The 16,998-nt window shown below is 41.2% G+C and overlaps 2 protein-coding genes across 9 annotated transcripts in view; one reads left to right on the top strand and one right to left on the bottom strand.

Annotated features, from left to right (window-relative positions):
- MOK (MOK protein kinase) overlaps nucleotides 1-16,998 on the top strand; it is a 32,869-nt gene that overhangs the window by 15,491 nt on the left and 380 nt on the right. For 5 of the 7 annotated variants that reach the window (XM_084630793.1, XM_084630795.1, XM_084630798.1 and 2 more), the window contains 7 exons: nucleotides 9,662-9,740; nucleotides 9,883-9,931; nucleotides 11,122-11,300; nucleotides 14,238-14,339; nucleotides 15,006-15,179; nucleotides 15,446-15,557; nucleotides 16,727-16,930. In XM_084630793.1, coding sequence (XP_084486919.1) covers nucleotides 9,662-9,740; nucleotides 9,883-9,931; nucleotides 11,122-11,300; nucleotides 14,238-14,339; nucleotides 15,006-15,179; nucleotides 15,446-15,557; nucleotides 16,727-16,930 — 899 coding nt within the window. The remainder of the gene's footprint in view (nucleotides 1-9,661; nucleotides 9,741-9,882; nucleotides 9,932-11,121; nucleotides 11,301-14,237; nucleotides 14,340-15,005; nucleotides 15,180-15,445; nucleotides 15,558-16,726; nucleotides 16,931-16,998) is intronic. The other 2 variants (XM_084630794.1, XM_084630797.1) reach the window with 1 other exon arrangement.
- WDR20 (WD repeat domain 20) overlaps nucleotides 8,365-16,998 on the bottom strand; it is a 71,499-nt gene continuing 62,865 nt past the window's right edge. Inside the window, exons 4-5 of one of the 2 annotated variants that reach the window (XM_084630790.1) lie at nucleotides 9,604-9,679; nucleotides 8,365-8,601 (exon numbers count right to left, since the gene is read on the bottom strand). In XM_084630790.1, coding sequence (XP_084486916.1) covers nucleotides 9,638-9,679 — 42 coding nt within the window. In that variant the 3' untranslated portion in view covers nucleotides 8,365-8,601; nucleotides 9,604-9,637. Of the gene's footprint in view, nucleotides 8,602-9,603; nucleotides 9,680-15,610; nucleotides 16,185-16,998 lie in introns of those variants that run through there. The other variant, XM_084630791.1, reaches the window with a different exon arrangement.

The following is a 16,998-nucleotide window of genomic DNA, read 5'->3' as shown; positions in this document are numbered from 1 at the left end:
GTTCAGCTTAACTGTGAAGCTCACACCTATAATTTAATAAACAAAACCACCATATTAAATATTTCTTGTAAATGGAATTAACAGAATTCCAGTACTTTCAGCAATGAGTCCGTTTTCCTTACGTAGGCATACAAGACCCAGAGCTCCTCAGCTACAAAATCTTTAAAAGCCATTAGATCCTGTCAATAGGGTACTGGAGTCCAGGATTCTGCTCCCAGCATACACTGATCTGCTGCTTGGCTTTTGGCATGTCATGTCAATTCCGTGCTTGTTTCCTCTCCCAACCTCTATCTTGTCTAATCTATTTAGATAGTAAGCTTTGTGAATAGAGACCACCTCTCACTGTGTGTGTACAGTGGCTAGGGCCTGTAGGTGTTACTGAAATAAAAGTAATGGTCTTCCATCACAGGCACTTGGGTTTCAACAACATTCATCCCCACAGGGCTTGCTGACTCCCACTCTACATACAACCCCATTAGTCACCAAAATGATGCAATCACAGCTTCCTTGGAACCCTGTTTAAGAATGGAGCCAGCTTGTTGGGAGCTAGAAGAGCTATTTGTTATAGTTTTGAGGGAGGGAAAACAGTTATAGCTTTAGGAAGCTATACAAGAGTGTGTCAAATAGTATAGATATCTGAATGCCTATAGACCAACTCTGCTTTGAGTTGGGAAGGAAAAGGTGGCCTTTCTACAACTGAAGCATATAAGTAGTTACGGTAGAAGGTAGCTATTTCAGCAGAGTAGGATCTAGTTAGCTGCAGTTGGATGGATGTTGGGAGACCTAGAATGAAAATAATAGAAAGATTAGTATTCTGAATGTCCTTCCTTAGCCTGGTGTGTGGATGGGGGTGGATTTGAATACCTGACTTAGGCTTGGTCTACACTACCAACTTATGTCAATATAACTACATCGCTCAAGGGTGTGGAAAATCCACACCCCTGAGCGACATAGTTACACCACCCTAACCCTCCCAGTGTAGACAGTGCTATGTCGATGGGAGGGTTTCTTCTGTTGACACAGCTGCCATCTCTCGGGGAGGTGAAGTACCTACACCAACAGGAGAAGCCCTCCCGTTGGCTTAGGTAGAGTCTTCACGAAGGGCATGTCTACACTTACCTCCGGAGCGATGGATCCAGTGGAGGTCGATTTATCGCATCTAGTGAGGAAGATAAATCGACTGCCGAGCGTTCTCCCGTCAACTCCGGTACTCCACTGGAGCGAGAAGCGCAGGTGGAGTCGACGGGGGAGCGTCAGCAGTCGACCTACTGCAGTGAAGTCACCACAGTAAGTAGATCTAAGTACATCCACTTCAGCTATGTGAAAGTTGCGTAACTTAGATCGATTTTTTCCCCCCGCCCCAGTGTAGACCAGGCCTAAGTTTTACAGTATTGCAGCCGAAATGCTGTAAGTTTAGACAAGCCCTTAGTCTGGTTAGGGAGGTGAAAGTTGAATGCTATAGTCTGGATAATGGGAAGAAATCAGCATTGCTAAAAAGAGTTGTAAGTCCATTTACAACTCACCTTTTTAAAGCGTGCTCTCTAATTTTTTTAGTAGTCATATGGTGTTATCTTTGAATGCCTTGAAAGGGAGATGGATTTTCTGAATATAGGACCAGGATTTAAACTTGTAATTTGATGGATAACAGTTTCCAAAAATCAAAGTTTTCCACAGGAAGATTCCAAGTTTGCTGACATTTTTGATTTTCTGTTAGGAAAACCAAAATATTTCATTTCAGGTTGGGTCAACTCAAATTGAAACATTACAGTTTAGTTCGAGTTTGACATTGAACTGCATCTATCTGAGCTGCTATGAAACCTTGTGCCCGGGTTCTTCTTTATGGGCTGGGCTCCCTGGCTGTACTCATTTCCCATGATTCACCACTGTCTCATCTCTTGTTTAACTTCTGCAGTGCATTATGGGTAATGTACCATGAGGAGCCTGGGTCATAGAGGAGAATGGGATATGACGTACCTGATCTACAGCTTCACATGAGGCAGCAAGATAACATCATTACATTTTCAAATTGAATTGTTTTGGAATTTTCTGTTCCGTGGAAAAAATATTTCAACTTTTGTCTCAATTAAACACGTGCCAAAATATCAACATTTCCTGTGGATGGAAATTCTGATTTTGAACTAGCAATAGCCACAAACGGAGCCACCAAAAAGAAAGGGCACCTGCAAAACCCAGCCAACACTTGAGACTTGCTGTTTTAAAACCTAGAAAATGTTAAGCTCCCAACACACAGTTGAACTGGAAAATAAATGAATCCTTCTTAATTTTGAAAAGTATAGTATTCAACAACTTCAAGAATACTACCTGGATGATAGTTGCAACTAAATAAAAGGATCTCCTTTTTGTAGCTGCCCTGTTCTGAAGCAGAAGGAACATATTGCTAATCTGTACATCACTCTGCTGTAGATATTATTTTATTGATGCTTTGTCAGAGAGCAGCCCTCCACAGCTGTGCACCCACACAAACTAGTTAACATCTCAGACTGTTTCACTGTGCAGAAGAGAAATGGATTACTACCGGTAAACAATATCTCTTTAGTGTTAATTATGCTTTAATTTTCTGAATAAAATTATGAGTCCTGCAAAATAAAATTTGAAAAAGGCATTAAACTACTACAAAAAGGCTTTTTTAAACTCGGTGGAGACAATGAAAGAGGGGAAGCAAATGTCTAGAACCAGCTGGTCTATACAAAGTTTTGGAATGAAGAAAATTTTCAAGCATGGGTTTGCTAAGAATAGATTTGTAATTGGAACAGGTGTGTGAGAACAGCAATGTTTACGAAAGCAGTATTTATTCGGTTTCTTAATGGCACTGGTCTTGGAAATTAATCCTATTTTTTCTGAAAAAATTCTGGTTGACAGAAATATTAACATTGGTTATGTAGATTAGGAATATTTTGAAAGTGTCTTTAAAACTACTCAAGTGGGGAAAGAATTATGACATAATCTCCTTACAAAGTTATGTTCTGAATAGAACATTTAGCGCAATAGAGCGCCTTCATTCACTATCTACAAACTAGGCACCCAGGTCTATTCCAATTAAGTAAATGGGAATTTTGCCAGTGACTTCAGTGGAAGGAGGTTAGGACTCTTAAGATCCAGAGAAGATTCCGTGGATACAAGTGCATTGCAGCCACATACAAGGTAACATCTTCCTGTTGTGATTCTGTTCATAATTATTTATTGAGTTAAGCTTTTATAATGTTGTAATTCTGAAAGCTGAAGAGCATTGGTTCAGTCCTGAAAGGTGACTTGCAAAGGGAAAAAACAGTTGAGCTTGTACCTTGTTATGAAGATGCCTACATTTATTTTATTTTTTTTTAATTCTATTTTTAACATTAGTAATTCAGAGTTTGTCTGATGTGGAAGACTATGTAATCTTGTCTGCACTAAGAAAGTTTTTCAAAAAATCCCATTGTTGCTGACAGCACTGTTAAGAGCCCTAATGTAAATGCACCACTGTTTCAAGCATTGTTGTCTAATCTACATGGATTATGGTGATTGGGGAACTAATGTGGAATTTTGAGAAATGCCTGTCACTTTGTGTGATTTGTATTCCTATGTGACTTAGGCACTTATGAATAGTTGACTATGGGTATGACTACTCTATGAAATTAGGTCGAATTTATAGAAGTCGATTTTTAGAAAGCGATTTTATACAGTCGATTGTGTATGTACCCACTAAGCGCATTAAGTTGGCGGAGTGCGTCCACAGTACCCATGCTAGCATCGACTTTCGGAGTGTTGCACTGTGGGTAGCTATCCCACAGTTCCCACAGTCTCCGCTGCCCATTGGAATTCTGGGTTAAGCTCCCAATACCTGATGGGGCAAAAACGTTGTCGCAGATGGTTTTGGGTACATGTCGTCAGTCACCCCTTCCTCCGTGAAAGCAATGGCAGACAATTGTTTCATGCCTTTTTTCCGTGCGGGTGCCATACTGCTTTCAGCAGATGGTGCAGTAGGACTGCTAACTGTTGTCTTCAAACCACCGCATTCGCTGCCACTCCGCTCTCCTGCTCTTGTCTCAATAGTGAATTTCTCTGTGTTGCCTCTCATGGGCTCCCACTTCCGCGGCAACTCTGCTCTCATGAATCCACCTCACAGGTCGTCAGCCACCGTTTCCGCTGCCACTCTGCTCTCCTGGTGGTCTCGCAGGGCCGCTTCCGCGGAAGCTCTGCTCAGCTGCTCTTGTCTCGCCATAACATGGCAAGTGTGCAGCCCGCTCAGCTGTTGTGTCCTGGCAGCAGATGGTGCAGTAGATTTGCAAACCATCATCATTGAACGACCGCTTCCGTTGCCACTCTGCTCTCCTGCAGACGCCATATCATGGCAAGCATGGAGCTTGCTCAGATCACCACAGCAGTTATGAGCATTGTAAACACCTCTCACATTATCATGCAGTATATGCAGAACCAGAACCTGCAAAAGCAGGCAGGGGGCGATGGCAGCGGTGTGATGAGAGTGATGAGGACATGGACGCAGACTTCTCTCAAAGCATGGGCCCCTACAATTTGGCCATCCTGGTGGCAATGGGGCAGGCTTATGCCATGGAACACCAATTCTGGGCCCGTGAAACAAGCACAGACTAGTGGGACCGCATAGTGTTGCAGGTCTGGGATTATTCCCAGTGGCTGTGAAACTTTCACATGCGTAAGGTCAAAGTTCCATGAAAGTGCCTTGCTTTCCCCTGCCCTGAAGCGCAAGAATACCAAGAAGAGAGCAGCTCTCATGGCTCACAAGCGAGTGGCGATAGCCCTGTGGAAGCTTGCAACGCCAGACAGCTACTGGTCAGTTGGGAATCAATTTGGAGTGGGCAAGTCTACTGTGGGGGCTGCTGTGATCCAAGTAGCCAACGCAATCACTGAGCTGCTGCTATCAAGGGTAGTGACTCTCGGAAATGTGCAGGTTATAGTGGATGGCTTTGCTGCAATGGGATTCCCTAACTGTGGTGGGGTGATAGACGGAACGCATATCCCTATCTTGGGACCGGACCACCAAGGCAGCCAGTACATAAACCGAAAGGGGTACTTTTCAATGGTGCTGCAAGCACTGGTGGATCACAAGGGATGTTTCACCAACATCAACGTGGGATGGCCAGGAAAGGTACATGACGCTCGCATCTTCGGGAACTCTGGTCTGTTTCAAAAGCTGCAAGAAGGGACTTTATTCCCAGACCAGAAAATAACTGTTAGGGATGTTGAAATGCCTATAGTTATCCTTGGGGACCCAGCATACTCCTTAATGCCATGGCTCATGAAGCCATGCACAGGCAGCCTGGACAGTAGTCAGGAGCTGTTCAACTACAGGCTGAGAAAGTGCAGAGTGGTGGTAGAATGTGCATTTGGATGTTTAAAAGCGCACTGGTGCAGTTTAGTGACTCGGTTAGACCTCAGCGAAACCAGTATTCCCATTGTTATTACTGCTTGCTGTGTTCCCCACAATATCTGTGAGAGTAAGGGGGAGACGTTTATGCTGGGGTGGGAAGTTGAGGCAAATCGCCTGGCTGCTGATTACTTGCAGTCAGACACCAGGGCGGTTAGAAGAGCACAGCAGGGTGCACTGCGCATCAAAGAAGCTTTGAAAACCAGTTTCATGGCTGAGCAGGCTACGGTGTGAAAGTTCTGTTTGTTTCTCCTTGATGAAAACCCACCACCTTGGTTCACTCTACTTCCCTGTAACCCAACTGCCCTCCCATCCCACCTTCGATCACCGCTTACAGAGGCAATAAAGTCGTTGTTTCAAAATCATGCATTCTTTATTAATTCGTCACACAAATAGGGAGATAGCTGCCAAGGTAGCCCGGGAGGGGTGTGGGAGGAGGGAAGCACCGGGTGGAGTGGGGGGGTGAGGGAGCAGGGGAGGAAGGAAGGACAAGGCCACATTGCACTTTAAAACTTATTGAATGCGAGCCTTCTGTTGCTTGGGCAGTCCTCTGGGGTGGAGTGGTTGGGTGCCTGGAGGGGCACCCCCACCCCTGCGTTCTTAGGCGTCTGGGTGAGGAGACTATGGAACTTGGGGAGGAGGGCGCTTGATTACATAGGGGCTGCAGTGGCGGTCTGTGCCTTTCCTGCACCTCAACCATACGCCGGAGCATATCAGTTTGATCCTCCAGTAGCCTCAGCATTGCATTCTGCCTCCTTTATCATGCTGCCGTCACCTCTCCTGTTGCTCCAGCCATCTGTCCTCATGTTCATTTTGTGCTTTCCTGGACTCTGCCATTGTCTGCCTCCATGCATTCTGCTGGCTGTTTCAGTTTGGCTGGACTGCATGAGCTCAGAGAACATGTCATTGCGAGTGCATTTTTTTTACTTTCTTATCTGTGCTAGCCTCTGGGACAGAGATGCTAGTAGCAGTGTTGAAACTTTTGGAGCTGTGGGAGGAAAAAAAGGGAGATTAAAATGGAAAAAGACACATTGGCCATTTAAAAGGAGGGGCTGATGTTTTCGGGTTAACGTGCAGCACAAACCCAACTAACCCCCCCCCACACACACACCCAATTCTCTGGGATGATCGCTTCACCCCTCCCTCCACCGTGTGGCTAATGGGGGGGGGTGATTTCTTTTCAGCCACAGGCAAACAGCCCAGCGGGAACGGCCACCTCTGAATGTCCCCTGAATAAAATTCCCCTGTTTCAACCAGGTGACCATGAATGATATCACTCTCCTGAGGATAACACAGAGAAATAAAGAACGGATGTTGCTTGAATGCCAGCAAACACCGGGACCACACACTGCCATGCTTTCTTATACAATGATTCCAGACTATGTGCTACTGGCCTACCATGGTAAAGTGTCCTACCGTGGAGGATGCAATAAGGCTGCCCTCCCCAGAAACCTTTTGAAAAGGCTTTGGGAGTACCTCCAGGACAGCTTCATTGAGATGTCCCAGGAGGATTTCTGCCCCATCCCCAGACACATTAACAGACTTTTCCAGTAGCTGTACTGGCCGGGAATGCATCCCAAGTCTTCAGGGCAAGGTATTCACTAAACACGCTTGCTTTGAAACTTGCTTTTAAACCATGCATTATATTTACAAAGGTACACTGACCAGAGCTGCCTTCTCCACTTTTAAGGTCCGGGAGCCCGGGTTGGGAGGGTATTGGATCCAGGGTGATAAACAGTTCCTGGCTGTTGGGGAGAACGGTTTCTCCGCTTGCCTGGTGTGTGCTATCTTCAGCCTCCCCCTTCTCATCATCTTCCTCGTCCCCAAAATGTTCATCACTGTTGCATGAGACTCCCCCCTTGCAGGAGTCCACGTACAGGAGTGGGGCAGTGGTAGGGGCACCCCCTAGAATTGCATGCAGCTCATCACAGAAGCGGCATGTCTGGGGCTCTGACCCTGAGCGGGCATTTGACTCTTGGGTTTTTTGGTAGGCTTGCCTAAGCTCCTTAAGTTTCACATGATACTGTTGCGGGTCCTTGTGATAGCCTCTGTCCTTCCTGCCCTTGGAGATTTTTTTCAAATATTTTGGCATTTCATCTTTTGGAATGGAGTTCTGAAAGCACAGATTCGTCTCTCCATACAGCGATCAGATCCAGTACCTCCGTTCGGTCCATGCTGGAGCTCTTTTGCGATTGTGGGACTCCATGGTCACCTCTGCTGATGAGATCTGCACGGTCACCTGTGCTGATCAGCTTGCCACACTGGCCAAACAGGAAATGAAATTCAAAAGTTCACGGGGCTTTTCCTGTCTACCTGACCAGTGCATCCCAGTTCAGAGCGCTGTCCAGAGCAGTCACAATGGATCACTGTGGGATAGCTCCCGGAGGCCAATACTGTCGAATTGCATCCACACTAACCCAAATTTAACCCGGGGATGTCAATTTCAGCGCTAATCCCCTCATTGGGGAGGAGTACAGAAATCGATTTTAAGAGTGCATTAAGTCAACAAAAATGGCTTCATTGTGTGGACGGGTACAGGGTTAAATCGATCTAATGCTGCTAAATTCAACCTAAACTCATAATGTAGACCAGGGCTAAGGGTAGAATTATCAAACTAGAAACATCAAGGGTCAAGAGAATGAAAGCAAGCAGTTTATTGGGGAAGGAATCTTTAGTTAGTCATACTGTTTACAATTTTTTTTATTAATACATATTACCTTCAGTAATTAACATTTTGGAATTTTAAACATGTCAAAGATTTCACACCCCAGCCCTTTCAAATAAGGTGTGAGTGCTCACAATATACATGGTCAGAGATACAATAGGTCCTCTAGCAAAATCAAGGAAGACCAGATTTGACATTCCTGATACTTAATGGTAAAAAAAAAAAAAAAAGGCAGAAAACAAATAAGGGAAAGTTTTCAGGCCTTTATATACATCAAAGAAGCAAAAAAGGACCCAATCTGATTTTTATTTTTTTTTAAAATCCTCTGCAGAATTCTGAAAAAACAAATATTGCAGGTTAGTCTTAAACAAACCTGTGTTATAGCAGACTCTTACGCTAACAAGGGGATGAATCGTCTTGTGGTTCAGACAGTGGACCGAGAATCCAGAAATCTTGGTTCTGTAGCTGGCTCAGCTGTAGACTTCTTTTGAGACCTTAGGAAAGGTATTTCACCTCTAAGCTTCAGTTTCATCATCTGTCAAATGGGAGTAAGTGCTCAGATACTGTAGTAATGGGGACCATACAAATGCCATTAAAGAAAAGAATTCTTATTGTCTTACTCTTTTAGGTATAACATTTATTTTTACGTGGCAAACCGCTCTACCTGGCAAAGAATGAGTACAAATAGAAAATCCAAAGGTTGCAATAACATGTTTGGCTATATAGTTAACTAGCATTATAATCTAAAGTTAGTTTTAGTTAATGAATTGTTAAATATAGTCTAACTTTGAAGTAATTTAAAACTTGTTTAACCAGAGTCACTAAGTTTTCTAAGGAATTTGCTAATTTTCTATTTGTACTAATGATATTATTTAGAGGCACTACAGCATAGCTCAAAGCCTTAAAGAAGGCCTGTAAAGGAAACAATCTGAGTGATTATCGGATGTCTTCAGGACCCTAAACAAAAATGGAGTAGTCTTGCTTGTCAGCAGTCTTGCCTTTGTCAGTAACACCCACTGAAGTAAACAGGTTGTTCTGTAATTTGCATACCAAAACAGGAATAAGACACTTTGGGCAGTGCACTTGTAGAGGAATAAATCCCTTCTAAATCTTGAACTTTATGCATCATTACTTTAGTGCTTACATAGGAAATGAGGTCTACCAACATGTTTGGAATGGAATACTTCTGCTATAATACATTTGGGGGAAAATAGATATATGATGTTACCATGCATAATACTCTCAGCTTGTCTGGAGCAGAATCCCTCCCTGCACTATGAAAAATCATGCAATACCAATGCTGCCAATTTATAGGCAGTCAGATTCACAGCTGTACTTGTCAGACTATTCTGGTGTATTCTGAAATTTGGCTGTCTTCACCTTATGTCCTAGTTCAAATGAAATGCTGATTGCAATGGTGGTGGTTTTGTACGACAAGTGTAAAAATGTTAATCAAATTCTTCTTATTCATGAAGAGGGGAATATGGATTCCGTATCAGAAGGTGAAAAGTGGATGTTACTTCTATTGTTTACTTACTCACTGATATAAAGCATTTGTGCAACTCGAAATTTCATTTGACTGTTCCACATTCTAGGGAGGAGAAAGCCATTACCTGAAAAAAAAATAATGAACTACATGTACCAGTTGTGCAAGTCCCTTGATCACATGCACAGGTAAGACTAAATTCAGCAGTAACCTTTCAAGTAGTATGCCATACGCTTATAATTAAATATTGCCTTCAAATAATTAGAAACATAGTGAATATGCTCATACTTTCATTGAGTTGTTCTTTTTGGTATTTTTATATTGGTGCAGAAATGGAATATTTCATAGAGATGTGAAACCAGAAAATATATTAATAAAGGTAAGTAGTCTTGTGAGATGATATCATTTAACTGAAAGTGTAAGTACATATACTAGCTTCTCAGAATAAACAGAGAAATGTATATCTTTGTAAGTGTGAGGTATAATGTTCATAGTTAGAGAGAGTTGACTCTTTGGTATGTAACTTTAGTCTTGTGCCCTCTCTTCCTTGAATGGTGAATGAACAAATGTTTTCTTTTGCTATTGGATAAAAGCATAAATGGATTCTCTTGTTCTATAGCTGCAAATCTTACATGTGAGCTAAGTCTGAAAGCAAACAAACTCACTTTTTCATGTATTAATGACTTTTTCCGTTCTGTGCTATTTTTGAAACAAGTGTTGGGACTTAGTCCTGCAACCCCCCTTTCCATGTTTAACTCCTATGGTCGGCAGAAGTTGATCACACAACTGCACAAGGAGACCTTACGTTGATTTTGTTTTTGAAAGATTCCTGTATTAAAAACTATCAAATGCTGGCAGAAGGCCTATTTTCCAGAGTTGTTTAGTAGTTTTGTTGCCAGAATTCAGCTCATTTATTTTTATGGGATAGATTTTACTGTTTCAAAGTCCTTAGTGTGTCCCAAAATGAAACCAGGAGGACAAAGAGGAACTAATACAAAGAAAAGCCAGAAAAATATCTATCATGTGACTACTAAAATGAGGACACCAAGAAAATAACCTCATCTAAATATGTTGCTTTTAGCAACGTTCCCTTCAAGACTAGCTAATACATTTTACTATTAATGGTTATCTCTAACATTTTTTCTGAAAATGTACAGAAAGATATTAGTGTGTATTATGGGACATAAATGGCCTTAAATTTCAGAAGCACTTACAATTTAAAGGACAGTTTTACAATTTGTTACCATAATGAAACATTTACCATAGCTGAGATATGCTTCATTGATAGGCTGCTGGAGTGTCACTGCAATAGGCTTTAATAACATTTAAACGCAGACATGCAATTTGACATTCCAAATCACCTTTTTTCTCTTAAACAAAACAAAAACAAAAAAACCTAAAAGTTAGTACCAAAAGCAAACTATAATTAGATTTATAATGGCTGGTTCAGGTATTTCAGAAGTCTTCCTGCCTTTGCTTCAATATTTGACCGTTTTCTAATTTATTGGACAACATAAGGTAGGTTGGTTGGTTGGTTGGTTGGTTTGTTTGTTTGTGGTTTTTTTGCAGCAGGATACCCTGAAGTTAGGAGACTTTGGATCTTGTAGGAGTGTATATTCCAAGCAGCCATATACAGAATATATCTCTACACGCTGGTACCGAGCACCTGAGTGCTTGCTCACAGATGGCTACTATAGCTACAAAATGGACATGTGGAGCTCTGGCTGCGTTTTCTATGAAATCACAAGGTACAGTGCTAAGTAGAAAGAAATTCAGAGTCTGGTTTATTCAGTGTCAAAGAAACTCCAAGTTGAGAATCAATTTATTATGTAATCAGCACGTGGCATGAGTAATATTATGTTAAAGGCATAAATGTTATTTACCGTGGTTTTCTGGAACTCTTTCATGCCTCTAGTCTGGAAGTTACATTAGGCACAGATCCTTCCTTGTCTGTCACCAAACACATATAATAGCAGATTAACAATAAAGTAGCTGGATGCTTAACAGAAAGTAAGACTGTCACATGCCTTTATGTAGTTAATTCCCCCTACGTGTTTTATTGTTTGTAATATTTTTTCATGATTGAGTATTTCTTAATTTGGGAAATAGTGATTGTTTTTTCTTCCTTTCCTCACTGAGTCCTGCATGGCTCACTGGGGGTATGCTCCCAGGGGTTGCCCGCAGTGGTCAGTCCTGAGTCTGGTACTATTCAATAGTTTCATTAATGACTTGGATAATGGAGTGGAGAGTATACTTATAAAATCTGCAGATGACACTAAATTGGAAGGGGTTGCAAGTCTTTTGGAGTATAGGATTAGAATTCAAAATGACCTTGACAAAATGGAGAATTGTCTGAAATCAACAAGATAAAATTCAATATAAGTGCAAAGTACTACATTTAGGAAGGAAGAATCAAATGCACAAATACAAAATGGGGAATAATTGGTTAGGTGGTAGTACTGATGAAAAGGATCTGTGGGGTATACTGGATCAACAATGTGATACAATTGTGAAAAAAGCTATTATCATTCTGCAGTGTCATATGTAAGACATGGGAGGTAACTGTCTCTCTCTACTCAGCACTAGTGAGCCCTCAGCGGGAGTACTTTGTCCAGTTCTGGGCACCACGCTTTAGGAGAGATGTGGACAAATTGGAGAGAGCCCAGAGGAGAGCAACAAAAATGATAAAAGGTTTAGAAAACCTGTCTGATGAGGAAAAGTTAAAAAAACTGGGCATGTTTAATCTTGAGAAACAATACTGTTGGGGGTGAGGGTCAGGGGAGAAACATCTGATACCAGTCTTCAACTATGTTGAGGGCTGTTATAAAAAGGATGGGGATCCGTTGTTTTTGGTGTCCACTGAGGGTAGGACAAGAAGTAACTGGTTTAATTTGCAGCAAGAGAGATTAGGGTTAAATATTAGGAATAACTTTCTAACTATTTGGGTAATTAAGTTCTGGAATAGGTTTCCAATGGAGGTTGTGGAATTCCCATCACTGGAGGTGTACAAGAGCAGGTTAAACAAACACCAGTCAGGGATGGTCTTGGCTTACTTGGTCCTGTCTCAGCACAGGGGGATGGACTTGATGACCTTTCAAGGTCCCTTCCAGCCCTACATTTCTATGATTCTATGCTGACAGTGCAAGTGAGATATAATTGTAGCCTACCAATGCTATTTTTAATCTATCTAGCCCGTGTGGTGTAACAACAGTAGAGTAGACATGGCGGCATGGGCTAACAACGCAGGTACATAGCAGGCTCTCCAGGAAGCTTGTACTCTGGCTGCTAGCCTATGCTGCCATGTCTTCACCACTATTATTACCAGTGCTAGATAAATTAAAGCTAGCAGGTGTATGCCTTCTTGTGCTACAGTCACACCTTCAATGGCAGTGTAAACATACCCTTGTTGTCATGAGCATAGCCGTCCTCAGTTTTGATAGTACATTTGAGATGTTAATATTTTTGCCTCCTCTGCTGATTTACTCTTTTGCAACAGCAGAGGAAATCAGTCACATGGGAGTCAACTCTGCAGTTTAATTTGTAAAAGTTTGTTAAACCACATTTTCTACAGGCTCTGTTTTGTGAAAAAACCAGACCTTACAGTTTGACTCTATGCAAAAGTGAGTTTTGCGGAAGCTATAATAAAATTTGTTCAGCTGGTTGAGAGATGCAAGTGTGCAAGAAATTATAGAACTGGGGAGAGTCTCTGTAATTTCCATTATTATTGTAATTCATTAAAATGGTTTAAAAAGCCAGTGAATATTTCCTGAACATCCTTGTGCTCTGGAAAAGGCAGCTGTTCTGTGTTGCACTCCTCCTCTTCCTTCTCCTCCACTTGGCCTGTGTGCCCTAGCAATGGCAACAATTCTGCTCTGTCCTCCTCCTCTGCCACCTCGTTTGGTATGCAACCAGCAGTGGCAGCCTTTTTGCTTCTCTCTCTTCCTTCACCAAGGACATTCAGCTGCTATTGCTCCCGCCACATGAACTGGCAGCCCTTCTGCTTTGGCTGCTTGCTGACTAGTAGAAATAACTAATTTTATGTTGGGCAGAGGCCAGTTGACACGCAAAAAACCCAAATGTGTCCTTTCTCCCACAAAATAAAACTGACTCCAAATGAACTAACTCTACAGTACTCTTACAAAATGCCACACTTTCATCCCCATAAAAACCAGCTGAGCTTTAAAGCTCTGCAAGTACGTATATTCCAGGTGAATGTTTACAACAGAGTTTAGACATTCCTTGGCAGATTGTGGGTGTGGGGGCAGGTCAGTGGTTAGAGACTGTTCTTTTGCCTGAACTGATTTGCCCAATCCCACCAGAAGCGTGGGCAATAAGCGAACAAACACATTGTTCTCCTATTGCTGACCAATATGAAATGCAGTCTGAAAACAAAAGGAGTACTTATGGCACCTTAAAGACTAACAAATTTATTTGAGCATAAGCTTTCATGAGCTACAGCTCGTAGTGTAGCTCACGAAAGCTTATGCTCAAATAAATTTGTTAGTCTCTAAGGTGCCACAAGTCCTCCTTTTCTTTTTGTGAATACAGACTAACATGGCTGCTACTCTGAAACCAGTCTGAAAACAGTCTGTCAGTTTTCAGAGCACACCACACAGTGGCAGTCATTCCATGAGAACTAGTTTAAATCGCTTTTAGTATTGCCAATTTTATTTCTTATCTTTCAGTTTCCACCCTCTCTTTCCTGGATCTAATGAATTAGACCAAATATCAAAAATCCATGATATTCTAGGCACCCCTGCTAAGAAAACTCTTAATAAGTTCAAACAGTAAGTATGTAGTACACTCCCATATTTATTAATCTAAATAAGTGAAATCTGCTATATAATCTATCAGTTTCCACAATCATTCTTTTATTGTGAATGCTTTAAATCTAAATATAGTCATTAATTAATATGTAAATACCTAAGTCTGTCTTAAGTGTAATTCCTAAATGCAATTTTCTGATCACACAAGATTTCAAGTTGAGGGGAGAGGGAACTTGAGCAGTTTTTTCTTACCCACATCAGGGATTTGTGTCCTGCAGCCTATACCAGCTGAACCATTGCTGCACAAACTTTGTGGTCAAGGGGACTTTCCTCCTCCACAAATGTAATGCTGCTTCATGCCAGTTGCCAGATAGGGGTTCTCTCCCTATCCAGAGGCAGTTCCTTTGTGATGTTCCCAGGCAGATGAGAGAGAATCAAAACTGTGTTCTAGGTCTCACATGGCAGTTTACCTCTGCACCATCTAGCATGTCAGTGATAATTTTGTAAGGAAGGAAATTCTGACATTTGAGTGCTTCTTTAATTACTTCCCTTTTCAAAAATGTAGTAATTAATTACTGTCCCTACTCAGATTAGATTGACCTTTTAGGTATTTTTTTAGTAAGTTTAATATTTGGAGGCAGTTTACATGAATGTTAAGTGTTTGCTCTATTACTGGGTTTAACACAGGTCAAGAGCTATGAGTTTTGATTTCCCCTTTAAAAAAGGGACAGGACTATCTCCACTTGTGCCTAATATCTCCCCCAAGAGCCTCTCCCTTATGTATGCGATGATAGAATACGATCCTGATCAGAGAACTGGTGCCCACCAAGCACTACAGCATCCTTATTTCCGAGAGCTGAGGTAAGTTTTACACTTTCAATACAGGATTTTAAAGTTAGATCCCGAAATGCACAATGGACTGTGGAGAAAAGAACTTGGTCTAAAGTAAATCCTGAATTTATAAGGTTACAATCGCCTTGCAAATAAACATACCAGCAGTTTTCTTTATTTACTGCATTAAAACAACTGAGAAGTAAAATTCATATGGCAGTTTGTCTTTACTATCCTACTGGACTCCAGATTTCATCTGAAGGGGTGGTATTTGACTTTTTGTTCACTCTTTTCAGAATAGCAGAGAAGCAAGCTGTAACCATGCACAGAAAAATGAGATTAGCAGAAAACATAGTGGGACAAGAATCTATCAACTTGTGGTGTATTTCAAAGGATGGTAATAGGCAGGTAATATTTAAATCAAACTGGAGAACATGCAGCCTATTTAAATAAAGTCATTTGTAATGTCTAGTTTAGATACATAAACAAATATACATTAGATACATATAATCAGATAGGTCTAGTTTAGATACATAAACAAAAGTCACTTAATGGTGACTGCATGGTTTTATTCCTGAGGTAAACTAAGGCTCCAGTCCTATATAGGAATCTGCTGGCATAGACCTCCGCACCTGGGCAAAATGCTATTGAAAGGCAGGGGTCAGGGCCTAAAGGTTTGCCATAGTCCCTTAATTAGATAGTGGTAGTAGGTCTTGCTGATAGCTTTGTGCCTTTTTGCCTTCTGTATGCATTATAAAGGACCAAGAATTTTTTTTAATTTCTATTCATGTACACTGGAAATTTTGGTCTAGTCTATCCTGTTTTTCCTGGAAGACTATAGATAACTGGAGAACTAAGGTAACATTAGATGCCAAGGATATGAAGCCTCGCTGAGAGAAGAGATTTATATGTAGACTGTTAAACTTTTATTTTGTTTATACTTATCTAAACTAACTCCAAAATGATTCCACTTCTCCGTCCCTTCATTCAAAGGCCACGTTCCTAATACGCATCTCTGGGTCCTCCAACTGAGACCTGCAGCAAAACAGAACTTGACCTTCCTAATTTAAGATAGATTTTTTTTGTTGTTGACAGAGACAAGATAGGTGAGTTAATACTTTTCATTGGACCAACTTTTGTTGGTGGAACACAGAAGCTTTCAAGCTTCTCAGAGCTCTCCCACAAGTCTCTGTAGTTGACATACACTCGGCCTTTTTTGGTTAAACACACATCATAAATTAGCAACAGAAAAAGTCACAAGCACAATTTTCTTCTATAGGTCATCTTTAAAGTATGAGTCCTTTTTCCCATTAGTGGCCATTTGTTCCACTAATTCAACTGTTGGGAATTGGTTGAAATAGGGTTTGTACACAGATGCTTGGGGAAAACCACAAAAAGAAAATGTGCAGGTCTTTATAAGTAATCATCATTAAGGGATGTATGTTTAAGAATTCAACTGAAATGGATCTTTGGTGGGTTGGTTTTGCGGGGGGGATTAAAGTTCTGTTTTTTATTTTATCCTGTTTAAGAAAAATGTCACTGTCAGCAGATTGAAACTTGTAACTTTATTTTAAAAGCACTCTCTTAGGAAAACCCAAGAGAATCCAATAAGACATCATGAACCTTCCTATGCGATAGAATTGCCAAAACTGAATGTTTCTGGAGTAACCAAGTTGACTTCTTATCCTAATCATACATTTCATTCAGTTTTTACCACACCTGCAACAAATGGTGAAGTCCCTGTGTTACAACCTATTAAATATATTGGGACAAATCAAAAGGTAGCAAACTTTAACTTGCTTATTCACTTATACACAGAAGATAAATATAAATGTATTACAGACTATAT

The sequence above is a fragment of the Lepidochelys olivacea genome (genome assembly GCF_965140295.1).
Source record: "Lepidochelys olivacea isolate rLepOli2 genome assembly, chromosome: 6".
Taxonomy (NCBI): domain Eukaryota; kingdom Metazoa; phylum Chordata; order Testudines; family Cheloniidae; genus Lepidochelys; species Lepidochelys olivacea.
This window is presented reverse-complemented; position numbering and strand designations above follow the sequence as displayed.